The following is a 25,401-nucleotide window of genomic DNA, read 5'->3' as shown; positions in this document are numbered from 1 at the left end:
GGCAGCAGCTTATTACGCTGCTCTGCAGCCTACAGACTTTTTTAAAACGTAAGAAAGAATATTAGGAACAATAAAAGCAGGCGATACAACGGTGACTGAAATTGTAAAACGGCGCAAAATTGTGGAAAGTTAAAATATAAAGCAAAGTGTTGGCAAAGCTAATAAAATACACAGAAAGCAGACAGGGAACATAGTAGACAGACAATTAAAAAACATGGCGACAGTCTGGTTTCTGTTCGCAAGAGATATAAAAATCACACCCAGCGACAGTATAATGTCCGTTCGCAACACTTCGGAGAAGACATACAACATTGATCACTCACTGTAAACACTGTACTAAAATGTCGGCACAAAGATAACACACCATAGCCGAGGGCAGATGGGGGGAGGGGGGGTACCTGGGCAGATTGGGGGGGGGGGAGGGGGAAGCAAGGAGGCAGGAGGAGAGGAAAAGCGAAAGAGGGGGAACCAAAGGAGGGAGAGGACTCATAAAGGAGGGGAGGGGCAGGGCAAACGCAAGAGGGAATGGGAAAAGGCAGAGGGGGGAAATGCAAAAGGACTCAGGGGAGAGAAGGGAGGCAGAGAGAGGGTAGGCGGGGATAAAAAAGAGGAAGGAAGTGGGGGGAGAGGGAGCCCAGGAAAAGGACGTAGGAAAGGAGGGGGGGTGAGGATCAGAGTTGATAGGAGGGATAGATAGAGGGAGAGAGGGCATCATCCGGGAGGGGGAGTTGATGGAAGCCACCTTGGGAAAGGAGATGAAGGGTGTAGAGATAGAGGGTAGGGGGGACACAACAGTGGGGATGTGGCAGGGGACGGTGACGGGAGAGTAGAGGAGCAACCAGGGGGTGAGGGGGTTCAAGGCGGCGGAAGGTGTAGAGGATGCGGATATGTTCGAGCAACAGGAGCAGATGGGGGAAAGGAATGAGGTCATAGAGGATCTGCATGGGGGAGCTTACATTAGAAAAGTATGAAACTTATAAGCCAAGAATAAATCTTAAGACAAATTAGAGAACTCTTGCATTACAGAAGTATGATAACGACGACTGGTACTTACAATTTTACATTAGTAAGGACTGATGTACCATCGCCGTTTTTACAGTTGTCAGCATAGATCCTTGTGTCAAAAATAAAATACAGCCCTAGAATTAGGGTTTGTCACGTTAATATAAAATAGCTCATGGATCTTGCAGAGCTCACAACCGACTGAGTGTAATCGGCGAGCGTAGTTACTCTGAAAACAGGGCAGATGGCGCTCGTGCCGAGAAACATGTGCCAATTGGTGTACAAAGGCAACGTGTAAATTACCAGTATTAATAACGTCCTTAGGTAGAGTAACACTAAAAAAAGCAAGGAAATTAACACTCCCGTTATAACAGTATGGGAGCATTGGTACAAATAATGTAGTTATACATCAAAGAAGGCAAATGGCGCTTACGCCGAGAAACTTACGCCCAGTGGCATATACAGCCAAAATATATAAAAAATTACGTTACTATATTAGTGAAGCCCACAAGCGGTATACATGTCAGAAATTTAAAATTGACAATAATGGCTCTTGTCAAGAAAGAATTACAAACACTGGTTCACGATCCTGTTAAAACACATTCACAGGAAAAACAATTTTTTTTTCTTCCATATCGTCAACCATGTGTCTACAACCTGCACTCGTACATCCATTATGTATATTCCTGTACAGCGGAGACATTTTAATTGATACTCACTTGCTCATTGTCGTCGCATAGATGCGATATTGCAGCGCCTGTGTCGTTCAGAAGTACGATGCTGTATTCGTTTAGACATACACACAACCCATGTACTGCAATACCGTATTCATCCACCTACAACGAGCAAGCGATTTTCAATTAAAATGCCTGCCCTGTACGGAAACAGACATGATGAATCCAGAATGAGATTTTCACTCTGCAGCGGAGTGTGCGCTGATACAAAACTTCCTGGCAGATTAAAACTGTGTGCCGGGCCGAGACTCGAACTCGGGACCTTTGCCTTTCAGGAGTGCTAGTTTTGCAAGGTTCGCAGGAGAGCTTCTGTAAAGTTTGGAAGGTAGGAGACGAGGTACTGGCAGAAGTGAAGCTGTGAGGACGGGGCGTGAGTCGTGCTTGGGTAGCTCAGTTGGTAGAGCACTTGCCCGCGAAAAGGCAAAGGTCCCGAGTTCGAGTCTCGGTCAAGCACACAGTTTTAATCTGCCAGGAAGTTTCAGACATGATGAATGTACGAGTGCGGGTTGCAGACACATGGTTGACTACATGGAAGTTTGGGCTTGGCCGTGAAGCATGATTGGATAGCCTGTTGGTAAGGCGACCGCTCACTACAAGCGGGAAATCAGGGTTCGAGTCCTACTCCGGCACAAATTTTTGTTGTCGTCATTCCATTATACAGCTGAAGGTTGTATGTATTTGCAACAGCGAAGGTACTTCATACAAAAATTTATCTGGCACCTCAGTTCCGGTATAGTCTCTTAAGACAGCAGAGGGTGTGTTTCTACAACACTAACAAATGTATCCAATGTACTGCCTCACTCACTTGTCAGCATAGTACAATCTTCGAAAGAAATTGTTCATTTTCTACAGGATGTGCTACTGCCCACATCTAGGAAAAAAACTCAGTTAAACAAGTGCCAGGAAATAACTACACTGTCAAGATGTTATTCTGGGCCCGCATCTCGTGGTCGTGCGGTAGCGTTCTCGCTTCCCACGCCCGGGTTCCCGGGTTCGATTCCCGGCGGGGTCAGGGATTTTCTCTGCCTCGTGATGGCCGGGTGTTGTGTGATGTCCTTAGGTTAGTTAGGTTTAAGTAGTTCTAAGTTCTAGGGGACTGATGACCATAGATGTTAAGTCCCATAGTGCTCAGAGCCATTTTGTTATTCTGGTTTTCCGCCCCAAGACTGGTTTCATGAAACTCTCCACGCTAATTTATCCTCTACAAGCCTCTTCATCTCTGTGTAACTACTGCAACCTATATCCATTTGAACCGTTTGCTGTAGTGAAGCTTTGATATCACTTTAAAATTTTTACTCTTCACACTTTCCTCCATTATCAAATTGATAACGTTCTGGTGTCTCAGGATGTGTTCTGTCAACTAGTTTTTCTTTTGTCTTCCTTTAGAAAGTAGAATAGGAAACGAGACACTGAAATCGACTATTTGGGCAGCAAAGCAGCGGAGGAAGGACAAAGTAGAAAGAACGTAAGATGCAGACTAGCAATAGGAAGAAACGCATTTCTGAAAGAGAGAAATTCATTAACACTTAATATAGACTAGCAATGGGAAGAAATGCACTTCTCGAAGAGAGAAATTCATTAACACTTAATATAGCGTTAAGAGTTGGGAAGTCTTTTCTCAAGGTGTTTGCCTGAAATGTAACCTTGCATGGAAGTGAAAAATGGATGATAACAAGTCCAGACAAGACAATAGACGCTAGTGAGAAAAATTCTGAAGACTCGGTAGGTAACTAATAAAGAGGTATTGAATCGAAATGAGTAGAAAAGGAATTTCTGGCACGTCGTGCGTAGCTGAGATCGCTTCGATTTTGGGCACGAACACTATGCAGACATCGCGCTGGAATGGAGGGTATTAAACGTCTCACTTGATTTAACACCTGAGTTGCATACTTTTGTACTTGTATGTGCGGCATTCTCTGATTCCAAGTAATCCGTGACATTACGACGTGTCCATTGTCTTGTGGTATGTGACTCATCGTCGTTGTACATGCTTTTGGCAGTAAGAGTAGAGTAATTATAAAACACCTAAAAGAACGTGTATGCAGTCAGTTGGCAGTATCTGGTTTATTTCGCAACTGTGTTCACTACATTGTTCATATTGGCAGCCATTCTTCTACAGCAGCTCCTTCAATATGTTTATCATGTAGATAAACCAATGAAAAATCCAAACAAATCCGTCATTTTTATCGAACACCTCCTCCAGCTAGCTAATGACTCAATGCCCTGTCCTGGGGCCTCTCTTTACCGAACAGGTTTCCGGGCAGTATTGCGCAACACTGGGCGATAGATACATGAATGTTGCTAAGCCTAATTCCACGAGCTAGCCTGCAAACGCGCTCCGGATTGTGTCTGTCTTCGGTGCTGCAACACGTCACTAGGTTGATCACGATGGATCACCTCCTCCCTACCTAACAAATAAGTAATGAAAACTCCAGTTCTGCCCCAGCGAACACATGTCTTCTACACACCACGAGGCCTGCCGTCCGACTCCTCGAGTTCGTGAACTCCCAAAACGCTGCACGAATTTATCTACGTTTATGCCTTCGAGACAATTGGAAAAAGAAGCAGAATGTGGGCACTTTCATTGGGCATTTTCTACTTCCGGTAACATAACTCTGCAAGGTGCTGCTTCGTGACAGGACTTTTACGATGTTGGAAACCCCGGCCGTCATGGAGAAATTAAGCGCCCTTGAAACCTGCCTACTCTGCTACGACCTGCACCCATTTAGGAGGATATGGAAAGATCGGCGCATTATATTCTGGCTGAAAAAAAAAAATCCTTCGCCTTGCAGTCAGAAACTGACCGAGACGACTATAATAGCGTCCAGAAATGATTTGTTACGAAATGAAGGTTTATTTTGTTTGTAACGAAACATGTTTCGCTTATTCATTGAGACATCGTGAATGGTCTACAGTATGAAGAAAATTACTTAGTTATAGATTTTTGCTAGGCGATCTGTAGTGCTACCTGGCAGTACGTTTAAGTGAAGTGATTTATCACTTAGTTACGAAAATGAAAGTACGTGATAAATCACGGCTATACGTAAGTAACTAACTTAAATCCGTTGCCAGGAAACACTACATATCACCAAATAAAATATGTGCAATACAAGGTGCGTCCGAAAAGTTAAGAAATGGTCTCTGGAAACAAAGGAAACAATAGTTACAAAAAAATAACTCTACTAATCTTCAAAGTAATCACCATTAGCTACAACACACAACAAAATCGCTCGTAAAGCTGATGGAAACTATCAGCAAACGCTTCTTACGGAATCGCTCAGAGCACCATGGTTAGGCAATCCGGAGCGTCTGAGAATGTTCTTGGACAATAGTGCTTACGCTGTCGTTGCCTATCTTCAGCTCTTCTGTTCTAATACTCGAAGACAGCCGACGATCATCCGCATACGTACATAGCACTCGTGTACTTACAAACTGGAGCGCAAAACGGAGCGACGCGTTAGGAAGAAGTTTTCCTTCAAATTAGGGAAATGGCGACGAAGATTCATGGGAATATACGACATTTAAGCAGTGGGTAGAAAGCGTGTGTTTGTGTGGTGTAAACTCTTTAGAGACGGAAAGGACACTGTCGGGGGTGAGCCGTTTTCTGGACACAGCGTATAATCACAGACAACATCCAGGTAGTGCAAGATGTTTTTGAGAATGAGAGCAGATGGGTTGAAAATAAGCAAATATACTGAAAGCGCTATTATTCAATAATATGCGAAGACGTTGCGGATATCCAGCAACGTGCGATCAGGGTGCTTCGAGCAATTCGACAAGAAGCATTTGCTTGATTTCCAAGAGCTTTACAACCGATGTCAGAAGTGTGTTATAGATAAGTCTGAAGACCATTAAATGCATTTTGTTTGTAATTCTTGTTCCCTTTATCTCCTGAGACCCTTCACCGAACTTTTCAGACGCAAAATAATTTCCTTTACACACTACGCAGCCACTTTGATGTGACAACCTATCAAAAGCGTGATTAACCAGCTTTTGCAGTTCGAATCGCTGCGTGACCTGCAGAAACCAAGTCAGTGAGGCGAAGAAAGTTACGTACAGGGATGTAGAGTCATGCCGAATCCAACCTTAAGTTTCTCGGTTGAGCATCCATGGCACGAACAACCCGATCGAGGTCGGATATAAATCACGAGAGTCTGGTGGCCGGGGGAATACGGTAAACTCATACTGGTACTCTTCGGGCCGCGCACGTGCGTTGCGACCTGTGTGACACGTTGCATTGTCCTGCTGGTAAATGCCATCGTGCCGAGAGAAAACAAGCTACATATAGGGATTGACATGGTCATCAAGGATAGATGCATATTTTTGTTGATCCACTGATGTGGGTTACCAACACAAGTGCAAGGATAGCGTACCAATAGGGACAAGAAAGGAGGCATGAAGGGCGCCAACAGAAATAGCAGTCATCCATTTATTGCACCATTACACACGCACATCATGATATATGAGACATTATGACAAACAGTGTGCATAGTGAAGGCCGCACAATTTTACCAATGTAAAAAATTAAAATAATACTAGCACAAAATTAACTAAAGTGTCTTGAAGGAAACGTTTATGAGAAGAACACGACGGGGCCGCAAGGGAGGAGGCAACACAATACTGCACTCAGGTGCACCAAAACAAACAACGGACACCAGGCCGCGCCAACAACGGACACCTAAGGCACGCAACTACTCTCTCTGTTGCGGTTCCGCGCGTTCCACCCAAGTAACAGCTACCTGAAACATTTTAATACTTGGAACAGTACACCAGTGATCAGCAAATTTAAAAACAATAACATGACATAAAAATACAATAATTTAAGAAAATCACATATGAGTATGAGCTTAAGGTCTTTCGGTAATTAACAGATTCCGAAACGTAAAGGGGCATGTGCCACTATTAAATCTTACGTAAATACACTACTAAATTTTTCAGTACCCAAGTTGCAATTAACGCAACAAGAATTAAATCATTTAAATGACAATGTTACTTCAAAATAATAATAATATTATTTCATACAAGAAAACCAAGAATGGCCCGATCAGTACTCCCCAGTGAAGCAGTTCACAAAAATGGTACTCCACGGCTCCGAGCACATAGCCCCATACAAAATGCAACACAGCCACAGCGACCCGGCGTACTACCAGAACCACCAGGCAGTAAACCAAAATCGTACTAAGCCAAAACAAGGACCGACCTTTAAAATAACGAGACCTAGCCCAGGCCGGACAACGGACCAAATCCCAGGAAATCCATATGAAACCTCAGCCAACTTAATACCAAAACAACAATTTATAAACAATATGCAAAACAAGACCTCTCAGTCCAAAGGCTTCCGTTTAGCCGCGAAGGTGGTTCCGACCCGCCTGCTGAGGTGCAAGCATCGTACGGAGTGCCGAATCAAGCTTAACCTTCGTTGACGGAAAGCGGAAGCACCACAAGACAAATAAACTCCAATCTAACTGCGCAAGACAAATTCTAAGGAGTGCCACTCGAAGACTATGCACTTGAAGATAAAAAAAAAAGCACCCAGAACGACGCACTTCCATCACCAGCGTTTAGCAGAGTACGGAGAGCACCGTAGCCCATCGATATACATCCATGGGACGGTAAACGAGGATAGCAATCCCAGCGACGGAGAGACAGGAGGACGAAATGATATCCCGCCGCACATAGAAGGTATTTCAAACTCAGGCTCGACAAACTACAACAGGCGAGATTTTGCTCCGCTTACGAATCAAGTTAAACGGCACACCACGCCGCTGTCCACACTATTAACCGTAAAATCACGGTCCGGTCTTCCCATTGGGTCCCACTCGGCATCCGGACACAAACAACAACCCCAGCCGAGCCGAACTGTCTTCACGCCTAGCCAGCCACCTCTCACCTCTTCACACGCCTCCAGCTAACCCCGGCCAGCGATCACACACGGAAACAACCGCCTAACCTCAAAGCGCCATCTGAGTGAAAACTCAGCACTAAGATCGATACGGACCTGGAAATAAGCGAGCGCCGTAACATCCACTATGCCTCCCAGCATGACGAGAACACCCAGGGAATGCCACGTAAGCATTCCCTGGACCATAAGACTCTCTTCCGGCATGAACCCATTCCGACGATTGTTTCAGGATCGTGCATGCCATCACACATCTGTCAGATGGAGCATGAAACGTGATTTATCTGGAAAGGCCATCTGTGGCCACTTAGTAAACGTCCAGTTGCGGTATCGGCGCGCAAATTCCAGCCTTTGTCGCCAATGAACAGCAGTCACCAAGAGTGCGTGAAGCAGGCACCTCCTGAGGTGTTCCATACGCAGCTGCGTTCGCTGAATGGTCCACGAGGAGACACTGTCGGTAGCCACTCGATTAATCTGGGCGGTCAGTTGCTCAGTAGCTGCACGTCTGTTCGGCCATACACACCTCCAGAGCCGTCGTTCATCCCCGGTATCTACGGCCCTTGGTGCACCACAGTTGTCTCTGCGCTGGTTTTTCATAGTGTCATTTTGCCACGCACAATATATTCTAACCACGGTGGGACGCAAGCAGTTTACAGACTTAGCCGTTTGGGAAATGTCTGCCCGAAAGCCAATGATGGTTCACTTTTGCACGTGAGATAAATCGCTCCATTTCCGATTTACCACAAAGACTGCACTGTTTCTCCGCTTCCACACGACACGCTGGATATATACTCCACTCCTAGTGCCTCCTGGTGAGTGGTTATTGCAAGTTTAGTCGAACATAGGCGGTAGTCACTTCAATGTTACTGGACTGTGAAGTATACAGGGTGTTCCATTGATAGTGACCGGGCCAAGTATCTCACGAAATAAGCATCAAACTAAAAAAATACAAAGAACGGAACTCGTCTAGCTTGAAGGGGAAACTAGATGGCGCTATGGTTGGCCCGCTAGATGGCACTGCCATAGGTCAAACGGATATAAACTGCGTCTTTTTATATAGGAATCCCTATTTTTAATTACATATTCGTGTAGTACGTAAAGAAATATGAATGTTTTAGTTGGACCACTTTTTTCGCTTTGTGATAGATGGCGCTGTAATAGCCACAAACGTATAAGTACGTGGTATCACGTAACATTCTGCCAGTGCGGACGGTATTTGCTTCGTGATACATTACCCGCGTTAAAATGGACCGTTTACCAATTGCGGAGAAGGTCTATATCGTGTTGATGTATGGCTGCTTTGATCAAAATGCCCAACGGGCGTGTGCTATGTATGCTACTCGGCATCCTGGACGAGATAATCCAAGTGTTCGGACCGTTCGCCGGATAGTTACGTTATTTAAAGAAAGAGGAAGTGTTCAGCCACACATGAAACGTCAACCACGACCTTCAACAAATGATGATGCCCAAGTAGGTGTTTTAATCCGCACATCAGTAGCAGACAAATTGCGCGAGAATCGGGAATCTCTAAAAAGTCGGTGTTGAGAATGCTACATCAACATCGATTGCACCCGTACCATATTTCCGTGCACCAGGAACTGCATGGCGACGACTCTGAACGTCGTGTACAGTTATGCCACGGGGCACAAGAGAAATTACGGGACGATGACACATTTTTTGCTCGCGTTCTATTTAGCGGCGAAGCGTCATTCACCAACAGCGGTAACGTAAACCGGCATAATATGCACTATTGGGCAACGAGAAATCCACGATGGCTGCGACAAGTGGAACATCTGCGACCTTGGCGGGTTATGTATGATGCGGGATTACGGGAGGAATGATAATTGGCCCCCATTTTATCGATGGCAATCTAAATGGTGGGTTAGATAGAGCAGCAATCAGTCGTAGAATTAAGTTGCTTTAATATGACATTTATAGCCACAACGCAGAATCAGATTTCGACCTGTGTCAGGTCATTATTAATGCAATGCGGAATTGTAGCAGTTGTTCGTGCTCAAGTGAATGCTTACACGAGCACGAACGACTGCTACAATTCCGCACTGCATTGATAATGACCTGACACAGGTCGAAATCTGATCTGCGTTGTGACTATAAATGTCATATTAAAGCAACTTAATTCTACGACTGATTGCTGCTCTATCTAACCCAATATAACCAGAGTCGTTGCGTGCACCTACCCCATGGAGGGCAACCTGATGAATCTAAATGGTGCAATGTATGCTGATTTCCTACGTAATGTTCTACCGATATTACTACAAGATGTTTCACTGCATGACAGAATGGCGATGTACTTCCAACATGATGGATGTCCGGCACATAGCTCGCGTGCGGTTGAAGCGGTATTGAATAGCATATTTCATGACAGGTGGATTGGTCGTCGAAGCACCATACCATGGACGCACGTTCACCGGATCTGACGTCCGCGGATTTCTTTCTGTGGGGAAAGTTGAAGGATATTTGCTGTCATGATCCACCAACAATGCCTGATAACATGCGTCAGCGCATTGTCAATGCGTGTGCGAACATTACGAAAGGCGAACTACTCGCTGTTGAGAGGAATGTCGTTACACGTATTGCCAAATGCATTGAGGTTGACGGACATCATTTTGAGCATTTATTGCATTAATGTGGTATTTAGAGCCTCAAAATGGCTCTGAGCACTACGCGACTTAACTTGTGAGGTCATGATTCGCCTAGAATTTAGAACTAATTAAACCTAACTAACCTAAGGACATCAGACACATCCATGCCCGAGGCAGGATGCGAACCTACGACCGGAGCGGTTGCTCAGCTCCAGACTGTAGCGCCTAGAACCGCACGGCTGGTATTTAGAGGTAATCACACTGTAACAGCATGCGTTCTCGGAAGTGATAAGTTCACAAAGGTACATGTATCACATTGGAACAACCGAAATAAAATGTTCAAACATACGTACGTTCTGTATTTTAATGTAAAAAACCTACCTGTTACCCACTGTTCGTCTAAAATTGTGAGCCATCTGTTTGTGGCTATTACAGCGCCATCTATCACAAAGCGAAAAAACTGGTCTAACTAAAACATTCATATTTCCTTACGTACTATACGAATATGTAATAAAAATGGGGGTTCCTATTTAAAAAAAAAAAACGCAGTTGATATTCGTCTGACCTATGGCAGCGCCATCCAGCGGGCCAACCATAGCGCCATCTGGTTTCCCCCTTCATGCTAGGCGAGTTTCGTTCTTTGTAGTTTTTTCGTTTCACGCTTATTTCGTGAGATATTTCGTGCGGTCACGATCAATGGACCACCCTGTAGACCTCGAAACATGTTTTCTTATAAATGAAAGACACTATGCTGTCGGAGAGACTGGTGGTATACGTGTGTGTGTCGTGTCGCAGGCTGGACGAGCCGCCGCCCGACTTCCTGCCGCCGGCGCCGCCCGCGCTGGTGCGCGTCGTGTCGCTGCCCAGCCTGCCCGTGGAGCCGCCGCCGCTCGAGCGGTCGCGCTCCGACGGACACCGCCTGTCGCGTCTGCACGAGCTCGCCGTCACGCTCGAGGAGGACGACGACGACGACGCCGCCGACGTCGCCGCCGCCGCCGCCACTGTCCTTAACGGGCGCCGCTCGCCGCATCCGGAAGCCGCAGCTGCAGCAGCCTCAGCGGAGCCCGAAGGCGAGCTGGCGTCCCCGAGCGGCAGCCGCGACGGGTACTGGCGGCGCGACGACGCGGAGTGCTCCAGCGTGGACGAGGCGGAGGGTGCGACCGGTGGCGGCGGCGGCGGAGGCGGAGGCGGCTGTTACTTCCTGCGGGGCCGCGGGCACGGCGACGCGCCCTCTGGAGGGCAGGCAGTGTCCGACGTAGAGAACAAGCGACGCCTCAGCCAGTGCGAGGAGGCCATCCGCTGCATCATAGAGGGAGACCGCCGCCCGGATTCCGATGCCGACCTGCTCTTCCCGCTGGCCAACGGCAAGGACGAGAGTCTCGACTTCTCTGACGCGGACGATCGGCGAGCGACCAGCCAGAGCGAGGAACTCAGCTCGTGCAACAGCCTCGACGTGCCGGCCAGCTCCAGCCGCGAGGACATGCTTGCCGACTCCAGCCTGGACGAGGAGGCACTCACGGGCAGGGAGGTGGGATCGCGAATCGCGCTGCGAGCCAGGCGGGGCGCCGATGTGGATCGCGTCAGGGTGCGCGACGGGGACCCCGGCTACCGGCGATTCGCCCTCGACGGGGAGCGCTCGCCGCACGACGGCCTGGACGACGGGCTGCCCGAGGCGTCCAGCGCCGACCACGACGCCGACGTCAGCAGCCTCAACAGCACCGACATCAACGGAAAGCTCAGCCAGGAGGACAGCCTCGAGGTGACCCCCAGCCCCAGCCACGACGAGGGCGTCAACTGCTGCAGCACGGTAAGCACTGCCGCCCATTTCTGCCTACCCACGCTCAGTTTGGCTCATTCTGAAATATCTTATTTATTTTACCCAATCAGTTAGGAACTTCAGGACTTCTACAGGGTGTTCAGAAGTTCCCATTACGAACTTCCTGTACTTGTACAAGCAAGTATGTAAGTAATATTTTAAGCTGTATCCCATGCCCAGAAACGTACCATTTCTGCGCTCCAACTGAAAGGGTCCTATGGTTCAAATGGTTCTGAGCACTATAGGACTTAACTTCTGAGGTCATCAGTCGCCTAGAACTTTGAACTAATTAAACCTAACTAACCTAAGGACATCACACACATCCATGCCTGAGGCACGATTCGAACCTGCAACCAGAGCGGTCGCTCGGCTCCAGACTGTAGCGCCTAGAATCGCACGGCTACTCTGGCCGTCGGGTCCTATGGTCCCCTTTCATTATCATTTTTGCCGAGCGGTCTAAGGCGCTGCAGTCATGGACTGTGCAGTTGGTCCTGGCGGAGATTTGAGTCCTCCCTCAGGCATGGACTGTGTGTGTTTGTCCTTAGGATAATTTAGGTTAAGTAGTGTGTAAGCTTAGGGACTGATGACCTTAGCAGTTAAGTCCCATAAGATTTCACACACATTTTTGAACATTATCATTTCAATTCCTTTCCAGTGGTACAGAACTCTCTGGCATATGGGTGTGTTTCATTTTGCTATATAGTGGTTTAGTCTGCTGCAGAGAATCAGCGGTAGTCGTACAGAATGGCCAACCCTTGTAGTTTTCAGATAGGCAAAGGGGTTTGCTCCTCTTGTGTGAAAGTTACCGGTGTTAGGTTGGTGGCGGTAGCCTCATCTCTGGGTTTTCCTGTCCACGGGGTCACGTGGGAGACTTTGGAGTGTGTAAAAGGGTCAGTCTGCTTCCAGCTCCCCGAGGGTCTGCAGCCGAGGTCTCTTCGAAGAAGGGTGAGTTCACTTAACCGCGTGGCGCGTTGTTTCATAGCAAGAGGGGAGCTTTTAGCTTTTGGTCTCTTGTTTCATTTTATAAAGATTGATTTGCTGGGTCGCGGCAATGAATGCAAGGCTTTTGCAGACTTTCAGTTCGATTCCTAATGCAGACCTGACTTTGATCCGTAAGAAGAACGTAGCACAAAGGTTGGATATGTTGAAGCGCCCTCGGTTCAGTGTGAATGTTTGTGTGCCTACAACTGCGTGTGTGTGCATTCTGGTCTTTTCCGAATCTTGGTAATTTTTTCTTCTTTGTGAATTTTCTTTGTCTCATTACTTTATGTCCGGTGGAAACCATCCACATGGGTTAATATTAGAGTTTGTTAGCCCTCTGCCATTATCATTTGTGTATTCAAATGTGTCCTCCAAAAATGTTCATTGCTCGCGACTGCGTGGTTTGATGTTACTAAAATTTGGCCACGTTACATAGAAATTGTGTCTCCGCGAACCACGTGGGCACACTTGTCTGTTGAGAAACATATTACCAGGCAACAGCATTCTAGAGATGCATTATATCAATGTTTTAAGGAATAAATAATTTTCCCTCCAATCTTATACAGTGTACCGACGTTACGTCTCCGTTACCTACGCCATTTACCTTGTAGTTTTCCTTGTTAGCCAATCCATAGCGTTTCCATGTTCACAGGTCCAATAATTAGTGTCCTTTTCTTTATTTGAAACAGTTCCTCTGGAATAGATCTTCTTTTCAAGAATGTTGCTGTAAGCTGCACTTATGCACAGTGTTCGCGCACTCTTTACTTCATTCAATATTTTATTCACGGGAACAATGCCTGAATCATATTAACAATTACATCCCATTCTTTATAAGTGACTTTACAATGACTGTTCTTTTGTAAGTTTTTCGTATGAATAAATTAAGTAATTTTCCGACTCAACGCAACCTCTTATTTGTCGTGTGGCTAGAGTTGGTGGCGACCCAATCTTTTATGCTGATTTCAGTATCAGATAGCATTTTCTTATTCGAAGTGCACGTGGCTCTTTTAGCCATCAGGATACATTCCAAGTGCGCTTCATGCCTCTTACACCTAGGGACCTTTTATTCACGCTACTTACACAACCACTTGAAAACATGTTAGTAATGCGACTACATTGACAAGTAATTGATTAAGTGTGACCCAGTATATCACTTGTTTTACAATTTCACTCATTAATAGCTAAAGAAACTGCTCGTGTACTTGTTGACAGCTTCTCTTCAACGTGATGCAGTACAGCTTCTTTCAGTTTGGGTAACCAGTGTCTCCTTTAAGCACCACAGTCACGCCCTCTGATGGTGAAAGTATCCTTTCTCGAAGTCGTTGCGTAGTTGTGGCGAAACGGGTTTGTGATGGAGCCGAACGTTGTGGAGAACGATCGTGATGAAGGCGACGAACAGACATTACTGCGAGCTTGGCCATTCAGAGGCATAATGTCGTTATATTCTGTACTCAACCACGTTGTTCTAGCACTCACACACACGTGAATAAGCTCGAAGCAGGTCAGAGAGTTACGATAGACGTTAAATGACAACATCTGATCTGACGTATCGATCCCCCAACGTGACTACCCTATCTAGCAAACATATTTACAAACGGCTGTAGCACAGAAACGATACGTTTCTGGAGATTGGTTTCTGTTCAAAATATTATGTACTCACTCCCCTCCACAGTTCCTACAAGTTTATGACGGGAAATTCGAACACCGTGTACAGTTTCAGTTGAATGACTGCCGTCAGGTTTATAAAAGTATCCGCAGCATCATATTTCGCCTAGAATGATGTGCGAATACTTTTCTGAACCTGTGATGGTCAGACGACTGAAACTGGTTGTAAAGATACAGCATTATACCAGCAGCTCAGGGCGGTAATACGACATTTTTCAGGACTTTTCTTACATCGGACCCCCGTTATGCATACACACACTTCCGTTGACATGATAGTTACATAAGAAATGACGATAATTTTATATGATAAATAGTAATAAATAGTATTAATACACTCCCTGCCACACAGAATGCATGGTCACATATTCATACAACTTGGTACACACCTGTGTAAATGAATAGAGTTCAAATTCTCTGCGATAGGTATAACGGCCTCTCGACTTCTTTAGTGTTATTACCAAGACTAATGGGTTACGCAAGTGGTTTGAACAGTGACACATGTTAAGTGATCACTGCAAAGGCCACGGAAATGCCGCGTACGCTTGACAGACAGCGTTGTCAGCTCCTGACAGAGCTTGAAAGGGGCTTCATTTTGAGTTCCCGTTTGGGCGCCTTGTCGTATCTTATCCTAAGAAATTTTGGTCTTATGTCAAAGCGGTAGGTGGATCAAAACAAAATGTCCAGACACTCTGTGACCAAAATGGTACTGAAACAGAGGATGACAGACTAAAGGCCTAAATACTAAATGTCTTTTTCCAAAGTTGTTTCACAGAGGAAGATTGCACTGTAGTTCCTTCTCTAGATTGTCGCACAGATGACAAAATGGTAGATATCGAAATAGACGACAGAGGGATAGAGAAACAATTAAAATCGCTCAAAAGAGGAAAGGCCTCTGAACCTGATGGGACACCAGTTCAATTTTACAGAGAGTACGCGAAGGAACTTGCCCCCCTTCTTGCAGCGGTGTACCGTAGGTCTCTAGAAGAGCGTAGCGTTCCAAAGGATTGGAAAAGGGCACAGGTCATCCCCGTTTTCAAGAAGGGACGTCGAGCAGATGTGCAGAACTATAGACCTATATCTCTAACGTTGATCAGTTGTAGAATTTTGGAACACGTATTGTGTTCGAGTATAATGACTTTTCTGGAGACAAGAAATCTACTCTGTAGGAATCAGCATGGGTTTCGAAAAAGACGGTCATGTGAAACTCAGCTCGCGCTATTCGTCCACGAGACTCAGAGGGCCATAGATACGGGTTCACAGGTAGATGCCGTGTTTCTTGACTTCCGCAAGGCGTTCGATACAGTTCCCCACAGTCGTTTAATGAACAAAGTAAGAGCATATGGACTATCAGACCAATTGTGTGATTGGATTGAGGAGTTCCTAGATAACAGGACGCAGCATGTCATTCTCAATGGAAAGAAGTCTTCCGAAGTAAGAGTGATTTCAGGTGTGCCGCAGGGGAGTGTCATAGGACCGTTGCTATTCACAATATACATAAATGACCTTGTGGATGACATCGGAAGTTCACTGAGGCTTTTTGCGGATGATGCTGTGGTGTATCGAGAGGTTGTAACAATGGAAAGTTGTACTGAAATGCAGGAGGATCTGCAGCGAATTGACGCATGGTGCAGGGAATGGCAATTGAATCTCAGTGTAGACAAGTGTAATGTGCTGCGAATACACAGAAAGATAGATCCTTTATCATTTAGCTACAAAATAGCAGGTCAGCAACTGGAAGCAGTTAATACCATAAATTATCTGGGAGTACGCATTAGGAGTGATTTAAAATGGAATGATCATATAATGTTGATCGTCGGTAAAGCAGATGCCAGACTGAGATTCATTGGAAGAATCCTAAGGAAATGCAATCCGAAAACAAAGGAAGTAGGTTACAGTACGATTGTTCGCCCACTGCTTGAATACTGCTCAGCAGTGTGGGATCCGTTTCAGATGGGGTTGATAGAAGATATAGAGAGGATCCAACGGAGAGCAGCGCGCTTCGTTACAGGATCATTTAGTAATCGCGAAAGCGTTACGGAGATGATAGATAAACTCCAGTGGAAGACTCTGCAGGAGAGACGCTCAGTAGCTCGGTACGGGCTTTTGTCAAAGTTTCGAAAACATACCTTCACCGAAGAGTCAAGCAGTATATTGCTCCCTCCTACGTATATCTCGCGAAGAGACCATGAGGATAAAATCAGAGAGATTAGAGCCCACACAGAGGCATACCGACAATCCTTCTTTCCACGAACAATACGAGAATGGAATAGAAGGGAGAACCGATAGAGGTACTCAAGGTACCCTCCGCCACACACCGTCAGGTGGCTTGCGGAGTATGGATGTAGATGTAGTAGATGTAGATGTACCCACATTTGTGACGCATTCAGCATTCGGGTGTGACAGTTGCAACCTCCGCACAGATAAATTCTATAATAACCTCCCAACAGTAAAGTATGTAAGTATATAATTCACATTCATCGTAACCTCCCAATAAATGAGTTCCGTAACCTACCAATAATACAATGTGACTAACCCCTCAATTAAATTGCGACTCACTTATAACCTTTCGGTAATTGACTGTGAATTTAAATTGGTAAATTTTGGATGTCAGCAGTGCTGCGTCATGGCCCTGAAAATTCATTCTGAATAAATTGAAAAATCTTACCTCAATAAGGTCGCCGGATAACGCGTATATATCTGCTCCTATAAGAAATTTTTCTGGCGCAGCTGAGTGCAATGCTGGTCGATAGATTTGTCATGTATAAAAAGAAACAACTGATTTTTCTTTACTATAATCAGGATGACCATGGATTGGAGAAATTAGTAAAAATCTTTAAACTGAGTTGAATGATTGTCAAAGGTTAATTTTTATAAGAAAGATTATTATTAAGAGATTTCTTTTTAAAAACATTTACATGGGACTTGATATTACAATAGTACATATGCGCCGGGCTGCTTTTACCTTATACTACAACGCTGAGGCACCGCCATCGCTCCGCACGACCGGCCCAACCAACTCCACACACACGACTGCTCGCTAGCAACAACTTACTGCTATTGCTACACAGTTCGTGCTGCAGTCAACACTGCTCTTTGGTCTCAGATTCTCTTATAGCTTACATATCGCAGGCAGCGCGTGAGCAATCCATCGAAATTACATCTGCTCGAGCGCGATAGCAACAAATTCTTTAATCATGGACCTCTTGCACAGTGACACGACGTTGCACTGTATGGCAACGTGAGGACAGACACACTCGTCGTGAAGGCTCCGGTCGACCACGTCTGAGCACCACAAGAGAGAATCGCCGTATTCTTCACCAAGAACGTCGTAGCCCCTTCACATCTGGCAACAAGAAATGGGCTTCCTGCAACATTCTGCGTCATTCTGCTCCACTGGTCAGAGACTAGCAGCCGCCGCCAGAAGTAATTACCATCCATGCTTAGGCTGCCGTCAACACCTGAACACAAACGGCTGCACATGGAGTGTTGATGTGGCCAGGGAGCGTGGACTGCCGATGAATTCGTCGCATTGTGTTCAGATATGAGTCGCCGTTCTGCACTACCTCGGCGAGTTTGACGACCACCAGGGGAAAGGTTCCATTCTTCCAACGTTTTGCACAGCGCTGTTGCTAGAGGTGTGGGAGCCATTAGATATTAGCAGTTCTTTCAAAGTATGGTCCGAGTTTGGTGGAAAATGGAAATGAGTGTTTGGCGTCATTGGCCAGGAGGCCCCTTACGGGGCAGGTCCGACCGCCTTGGTGCTGGTCTTATTACACTCGCCGCCACATTGGGTGACCTGCGCGCCGGCTGGAGATGAAATGATGATGAAGACAACACAACACCCAGTCCCTGAGTGGAGAAAATTGCCGACCCAGCTGGGCCCGTAGGACGGCAATCCGTCACGCTGACCACTCAGCTACCGGGACGGACGTCCAAGTTTGATCAGGCTGTGATACTTGGAAATAACACATCATGCGGAAGTTACTTTCTTCCTTATGTTTTGCACACCAGTGTATATGACTTCTGATTCGAGTGTCAACCTGAGACGAGCCTCGTGCCGTGCTTCTGCAGCAGGGCAGCTCAGCGGACGAGGCGGCGGCGGGCCGCGGCGGCGGCGGCGGCGACGACATGAGCGAGGAGGAGGCGCGGCTGATCCGGCAGCTGCGGCGCGAGCACCTGCAGCTGCAGCACCCGGTGGACGTGCCCCGGCCGCGCCGCGACTACCCCACCGAGCCGCCCCAGCAGCAGCAGCACGCCGTGCGCCTCGAGGTGCGGCCGCCACCGCCCCCGCGCAGCGCCACTGCCCCCGCAGTCACCTCCGCAGCCGCCTCCGGCTCCCGCCAGGAAGCCTACCGCGCTCCCGCCGCGTCTCAGCACGCCGAACAGGTAACGGCCCTAACCGATACAACATTATTCGTAAGTCCCTTCGATATTTCAGAAGACCACTGCGCGAAAACTACACTACTGGCCATTAAAATTGTTACACCACGAAGATGCCGTGCTACAGACGCGAAATTTAACCGACAGGACGAAGATGCTGTGATATGCAAATGATTATCTTTACAGAACATTCACACAAAGTTGGCGCCGGTGGCGACACCTACAACGTGCTGACATGAGGAAAGTTTCCAACCAATTTCTCATACACAAACAGCAGTTGACCGTCGTTGCCTGGTGAAACGTTGTTGTGATGCCTCGTGTAAGGAGCAGAAATGCGTACCATCACTTTTCCGACTTTGATAAAGGTCGGATTGCAGCCTATCGCGATTGTGGTTTATCGTATCGCGACATTGCTGCATTTTTTCGCATGAATCCAGGTTCTTTTTTATAGCGTCATGATGGTCGCATCCGTGTTTGGCGACATCGCGCTAAACGCACGTTGGAAGCGTGTATTCGTCACCACCAAACTGGCATATCACCCTGTGTGATGGTGTGGGGTACTATTGGTTATACGTCTCGGTCACCTCTTTTTCGAATTGACGGCACTTTGAACAGTGGACGTTACATTTCAAATGTGTTACGACGCGTGGCTCTATCCTTCATTCGATCCCTGCGAAATCAAAAAATGGTTCAAATGGCTCTGAGCACTATGGGACGTAACATCTGAGGTCATCAGTCCCCTAGAACTTAGAAACTACTTAAACCTAACTAACCTAAGGACATCACACACATCCATGCCCGAGTCAAGCGGTTCCAGACTGAAGCACCTAGAACCACTCGACCACAACGGCCGGCCCTGCGAAATCCTACATTTCAGCAGGATAATGCACGACCGCACGTTGCAGGTCCTGTACGGGTCTTTCTGGATACAGAAAATGCTCGACTGCTGCCCTGGCCAGCACATTTTCCGGATCTCTCACCAATTGAAAACGTCTGGTCAATGGCGGCCGAGCAACTGGCTCGTCTCAATACGCCAGTCACTGCTCTTGATGAACTGTGGTATCGTGTTGGAGCTGAATGGGCAGCTGTACCTGCACACGCCTTCAAAGCTCTGTTTGACTCAATGCCCAGCCGTATCAAGGCCGTTATTACGGCCAGAGGTTATTCTTCTGAGTACTGATTTCTCAGGATCTATGCACCCAAATTGTGTGAAAATGTAATCACATGTCAGTTCTAGTATAATATATTTGTCCAATGAATAGCCGTTTATCATCTGCATTTCTTCCTCGTGTAGCAATTTTAATGGCCAGTAGTGTAGATTAAGCATCTCTCCAAGTTTCTATTCATAATAGTGCGGCGGCTTATTGCGGAGCACTCCAAGAGGTGGCACGTGAATCAGAACATGTAGGCAAGTCATCGGCTCTGTACTGTCGCGTCGAATTAGGTCGTGCCGCCAGATAGGCAAACCAGTGAACAGATTTCCAAAGGCGGCAGCTGTAATAGCACCTTCCCGCGGGCAGTGTAGCGTTGCTCTTGGGGGGCGAAAAGAGAAAGAATTGTTATTTTATATTTCTTTGAAAACTGTCGAAAAAGTGAATATTTTGGTGGGCCACTTGGCAACATAATCAGGGATTGATTAGGCTATTATAATAACATACGTTGAGCATTAAATACCTAGTTGGATTATTTTGAATAAGAGCAGCAGATTGATTTATTTGAGATCGTTCGGAAAAAACATTATCATTTCAGTCCATTTTTATAGTCGCGATGTTGTCATACCCGGAACAACACTAAGGGACTAGAGTATTTACAGACTTTAAAAGAAATGCAACACTACACAATTTTTTTTAAAAAAAAGAGTTGATTCAGAAATAATAGGAAAACGATAATGTTCCTTCTGTCTCATCCTGCGTTCGGACCATCAGCGTGATGGTAATTTCTGGTGATGAACAAACACAAAATAATTATCATTCAAGTAAATGAGGAGATGTAAATCATCAAGGTTAATTTACTAAAATAAGAACACTTATCTTTAACACACGTTTTTTTAATGCTACGTTCCTTTTCATATTAAATTACAATAGATGACCATTGTGGTTAAATACTTTATACATAACAGTCAAAATGTCCTCTTGATGGTGTCTGTTCGTAATCAGTTACAAGTAACTAAATGTTTTCTGACTGGAGAAATAACAATTAGCATATTTACAGAATATTTTCACATAAAATATAAAATACTGATGCGTAACGCAGCAAGTCCGCGTCCGCCTTTCATGGAATACAAACACCAAAAGGTGAGGCGCCCAATGCCTCATTTGTCTTGAAACAACAGAATTCTTTTTTTTTTATCATTAATCGATACATGTACATAGAGATTTACAGGCATCGCCCAAGAACGGCAAAGATAAAGAATAATAGATTCTGTCGCTGCTGTGCGATGGTTCACTTCTGTTACTTTACAATTGTTCGATAACTTTAGGCCAGCAGGCGTTTACTATTGACCGTATATTAATGTTTGTGAGGCGAAAATTGTTAATATTACAGCAGCAGCGATTGACATTTATAGATATGAGTTGTGAATGTTTAGTCAGGCACGTGCAGACAGAACAGACACCACTCATATTTATAATTCTACGGACACCAAGGCTTTTAATGCAAAAGTTTCAGTGCGGATGCACAACCAACGACCGAGCTGCTACGGGAATGAGAAATCTGCGAATAGCTGGTTAATGGACGGAATTCGTTGAGGAGCGACGCACGGGAAGTTAGGAATTTAGGTGTCACGGGAAGAGTGATAGAATGGCCGCGGTGGTAGCCGGCATGGTAGCTCAGCGTGTTCGGTCAGAGGGTAATAAAAACGCTGAGTGAACTGATCAACGATGAACTTGAACAGGTGTCATGGGACATCGGCCCCCAACAAATGCAACGAACGATGACGAACAAAATGAGATCGGCAAAGAAAAAAACAAAACAAAAATGGTTAAGGCAACCGTCCTAGAGAAGCGGAGCATTAGAATTCGAGTCCCGGTCCGGCAAAAACTTTTAACTCTCACCGTTCTATTGCCGCAATGCCTTGTGCGGCTGGAAGTCATTTCCTTCCTATCTCTTTCCCATTCCGTTTCCTTTCCATTCCTCCCCCCCGTTATTCACGTATTGATATTTGCCGCATCAGAAACTCTCATCATATATAGCATCTTTAATGCGAGTTAAAACTTAGAATTATGGTATGTCCACTGATATATATAATGGCAGCACCAGTTGCATCTTTATTTTTATTTTCAACACCTCGACCTTTATCAGCCCTCAACTCTATTATACAGTGTTACATATGAGTCCTTTTCTGTTCTCTCAGGACACCTGACATAAAGTACTGGCTTATATACAAAATCAATACTACAGTCCCAGAAGCTGCATTAGCATGCTTTTTTCTGTCTCTGTCCCGTAGTGTCTTGCAGCCGTCTTCGAAACCACGGAGATGCTTTATGAATAACCCTGCGTACAGGGAGAAACGCAACTCCACCGATAATATTTCTAAAGTTATTCGGGGACATTTTCTCGTATTTTGTTATTACAGACCTCTGGCCTCCGATGCCTCGTTACAGATAAATTGCATTTCATTTAATTTCTACCCCCCACCCCCCTCCACCCCCCACCCCCGTTTGTCTTTCGAGCTACAGACCTGAAGACTATTTTATAGAACACCAAGACGCCAGTGGGAAGATAAATATTACAAATATTAATCATGAAAATGCAGTGATGGGAAATACACTCTAAGACAAAAAGAAATCGAAGCACCACGAAGGAATTATCCGAATGGGATGGAAATCGGTAGATGTGATTTACATGTACAGACAAACAAATAGTTACAGTTTCCGAAAAATTGCACAGGCCAACGAAAAATTTTTTTAAAAAAGTTTTTTTACTTTGATGGCTGATCTTCATAGATTTTTATAGCTAAATCCAAATATAGCCTTAGCTTTTTTGTATCAGCCATAGTTTTCGAGCAATATGATTTTTATTATACAGTATAAAAATCCTATGCTACACAGTAAACGGGGAAATTAATGAAACTCTTTGATACAGCATAAGCATGGTTTGTATTTACAGTAGGCTACTTAAAACAATGGTATGTGTTAATATAGGTTTCACTTGTCAGCTGGAATTGGTTTGTATTTTCCTTCTCTTTTTTCTTTCAAGCTTCTTGTGTAGCTTTTTCTACGATGAGTCGCTTCCTGAACTTCTCGGTGAAGTGACCAACAATAATCCCCCATCATGCTGGTGTTCCAGCGGCCTTGGTAGCGTTTTTCCACCACTTTAATGTCCTGGCGAAAACGCTCTGCTTGCTCCTCACTAACAACTCCCATATTGTCCGGGAAGTAATCAAGGTGACTGTTCAAAAAGTGAACTTTCAGGCTCATTAAACATCCTAAAGTTTTTAACTTCTTTAACATTGTAGCTATAGTAGAAACATATTCTGGGTCTTTTTCATTTCCTAAGAACTTTTTAACGATTTGCTTGAATGATACCCATGCTTCTGTCTCATTTAAGGTCTTTATGGATTCAAAGTTAACATCAAACATCAATTTTCTAATGCCAGGTCCGATAAAGACGCCTTCTTTTAGTTTAGCTTCTGAAAGGTGCGGAAACTTTTGGCACAGATACTTAAAACATGGTCCACCTTTAGGAGAAGCCTTTACAAACTTTTTCATTAGGCCTAACTTTATATGTAGAGGTGGTAGGAGTATGTTTTTTGGATCTACAAGGTATCCGCATAGAATGTACTGCTCGCCAGGTTTAAAAGACTCCCTCACAGGCCAGTTCTTTTTGCACCAGTGTTGATTCCTAGCCCTACTGTCCCATTCACACAAGAAACATGGAAATTTGGTAAAGCCACCTTGCTGATCAAGGAGCATGGATGTTACTTTTAGATCGCCTCATATCTTCCAACCATGAGCAGAATAACCTATTTTATTTAGCACTATTTCTAGGTTTTCATAGCTTTCTTTCATATGTACAGAATGGCCAACAGGTATAGATGCATACATCTTACCATTGTGTAATAAAACAGCCTTTAAACTAGTTTTGGATGAATCAAGAAACAGCCTCCAGTCTTCCTTTTTGTATTCAATACCAAACTCATTCATCAGACCAGGAATGTCTGAGCAGTACACTAAATCACCTTCTTGTTGAAAAAACTTGGAAAATTGCTGCTCTCTCTTTCTATACCTGTATATGATGGTTTCAACTGCTAATAAGTTCTTTTCTTTTAATCTAGAGCCAAGCAATTCAGATTTTTCTTTCGGTAAGCCCAGATCTCTAACCAGATCGTCAAGTTCGGTCTGAGTAAACAATTTGGGCTGTAGACTTTCTGTATTACAATGGAATTTATCATCATCTGGTTCATCTAAATCATTGAATATCAGAAAATACTTCTGTTAGAATGAAATTTAAATCATCTGGTGGTTGAGGAACCGGAAAATCTACACCATGCCCTACTGGTCGGATGGCGGACGGAAGGTTAGGGTAGCTTATTACCTTCTTGTTTTTCGAATTATGACCAGCAATATCAACATTGCAAAAGTAGCAATCGTCGGAATGATTTCTTGGCTCCCTCCATGTCATAGGAACAGCAAATCTAAAGGCTTTTTTCTCCTTTTTGGACCATTTTCTCAGATCTTCAGCACACACATTACATACCTCATGTGGCGCCCAAGATTTATCGTGATCACCAACTTCAGATCCAAAGTATGACAGATAAATCTTTTTCACAATCTCTGCAATGTTTCTTTGATGTTTTTAATCACAAATTCACCACAAATAACAAAAACTGTCAGAGGTTATACAGCCACAATTAGACATTGTACAGAGCACATGTACAGGAAACGGGAAAGTGAGGTTAGATTGACAGTAAACAATACATCATCTGTTAACACAACACTAGAATCGACCTTTCTTTGCGAGCAAATGTTTTTCACCAGTGCTATCAACGCCATCTACATTCATTATACCTCCTTTTTAAAGTATTTTAATTATATAAAAACTGTTAAATTCTTTAAAAAGTCGCCTAATTTAATAAATTTAACTGTAAAATGTGAAGAAATGATGGGTGATACAGTTTTTTAAGTATCATATTAGGATTTCCAACCATAAAAACATAAGAATAAGTTATTTTCAGCAAAAAAGTTTTTACATCGTTGGTCTGTGTTTGATGATTTATTAAGAGAGTTTCATAGATTGAACAAGTCGATAACGTTGGCCCTTACGCAAGCTGTTATTTGCCTTGGAATTCGTTGACGCAGTTGTTGGATTCCCTGCTCATAG

At 44.9% G+C, this 25,401-nt stretch overlaps 1 protein-coding gene across 1 annotated transcript in view; it reads left to right on the top strand.

Annotated features, from left to right (window-relative positions):
• Positions 1–25,401, top strand: part of LOC126456318 (uncharacterized) — a 1,428,646-nt gene that overhangs the window by 857,992 nt on the left and 545,253 nt on the right. Inside the window, exons 11-13 of the mRNA XM_050092069.1 lie at positions 11,034–11,277; positions 11,374–12,045; positions 18,772–19,086. Of these exons, the coding sequence (XP_049948026.1) occupies positions 11,034–11,277; positions 11,374–12,045; positions 18,772–19,086 (1,231 nt within the window). The remainder of the gene's footprint in view (positions 1–11,033; positions 11,278–11,373; positions 12,046–18,771; positions 19,087–25,401) is intronic.

This window comes from Schistocerca serialis, chromosome 2, assembly GCF_023864345.2.
Source record: "Schistocerca serialis cubense isolate TAMUIC-IGC-003099 chromosome 2, iqSchSeri2.2, whole genome shotgun sequence".
NCBI classification, from domain to species: domain Eukaryota; kingdom Metazoa; phylum Arthropoda; class Insecta; order Orthoptera; family Acrididae; genus Schistocerca; species Schistocerca serialis.
The sequence above is the reverse complement of the archived record's forward strand: the minus strand, read 5'-3'. Positions and strand labels throughout refer to the sequence as shown.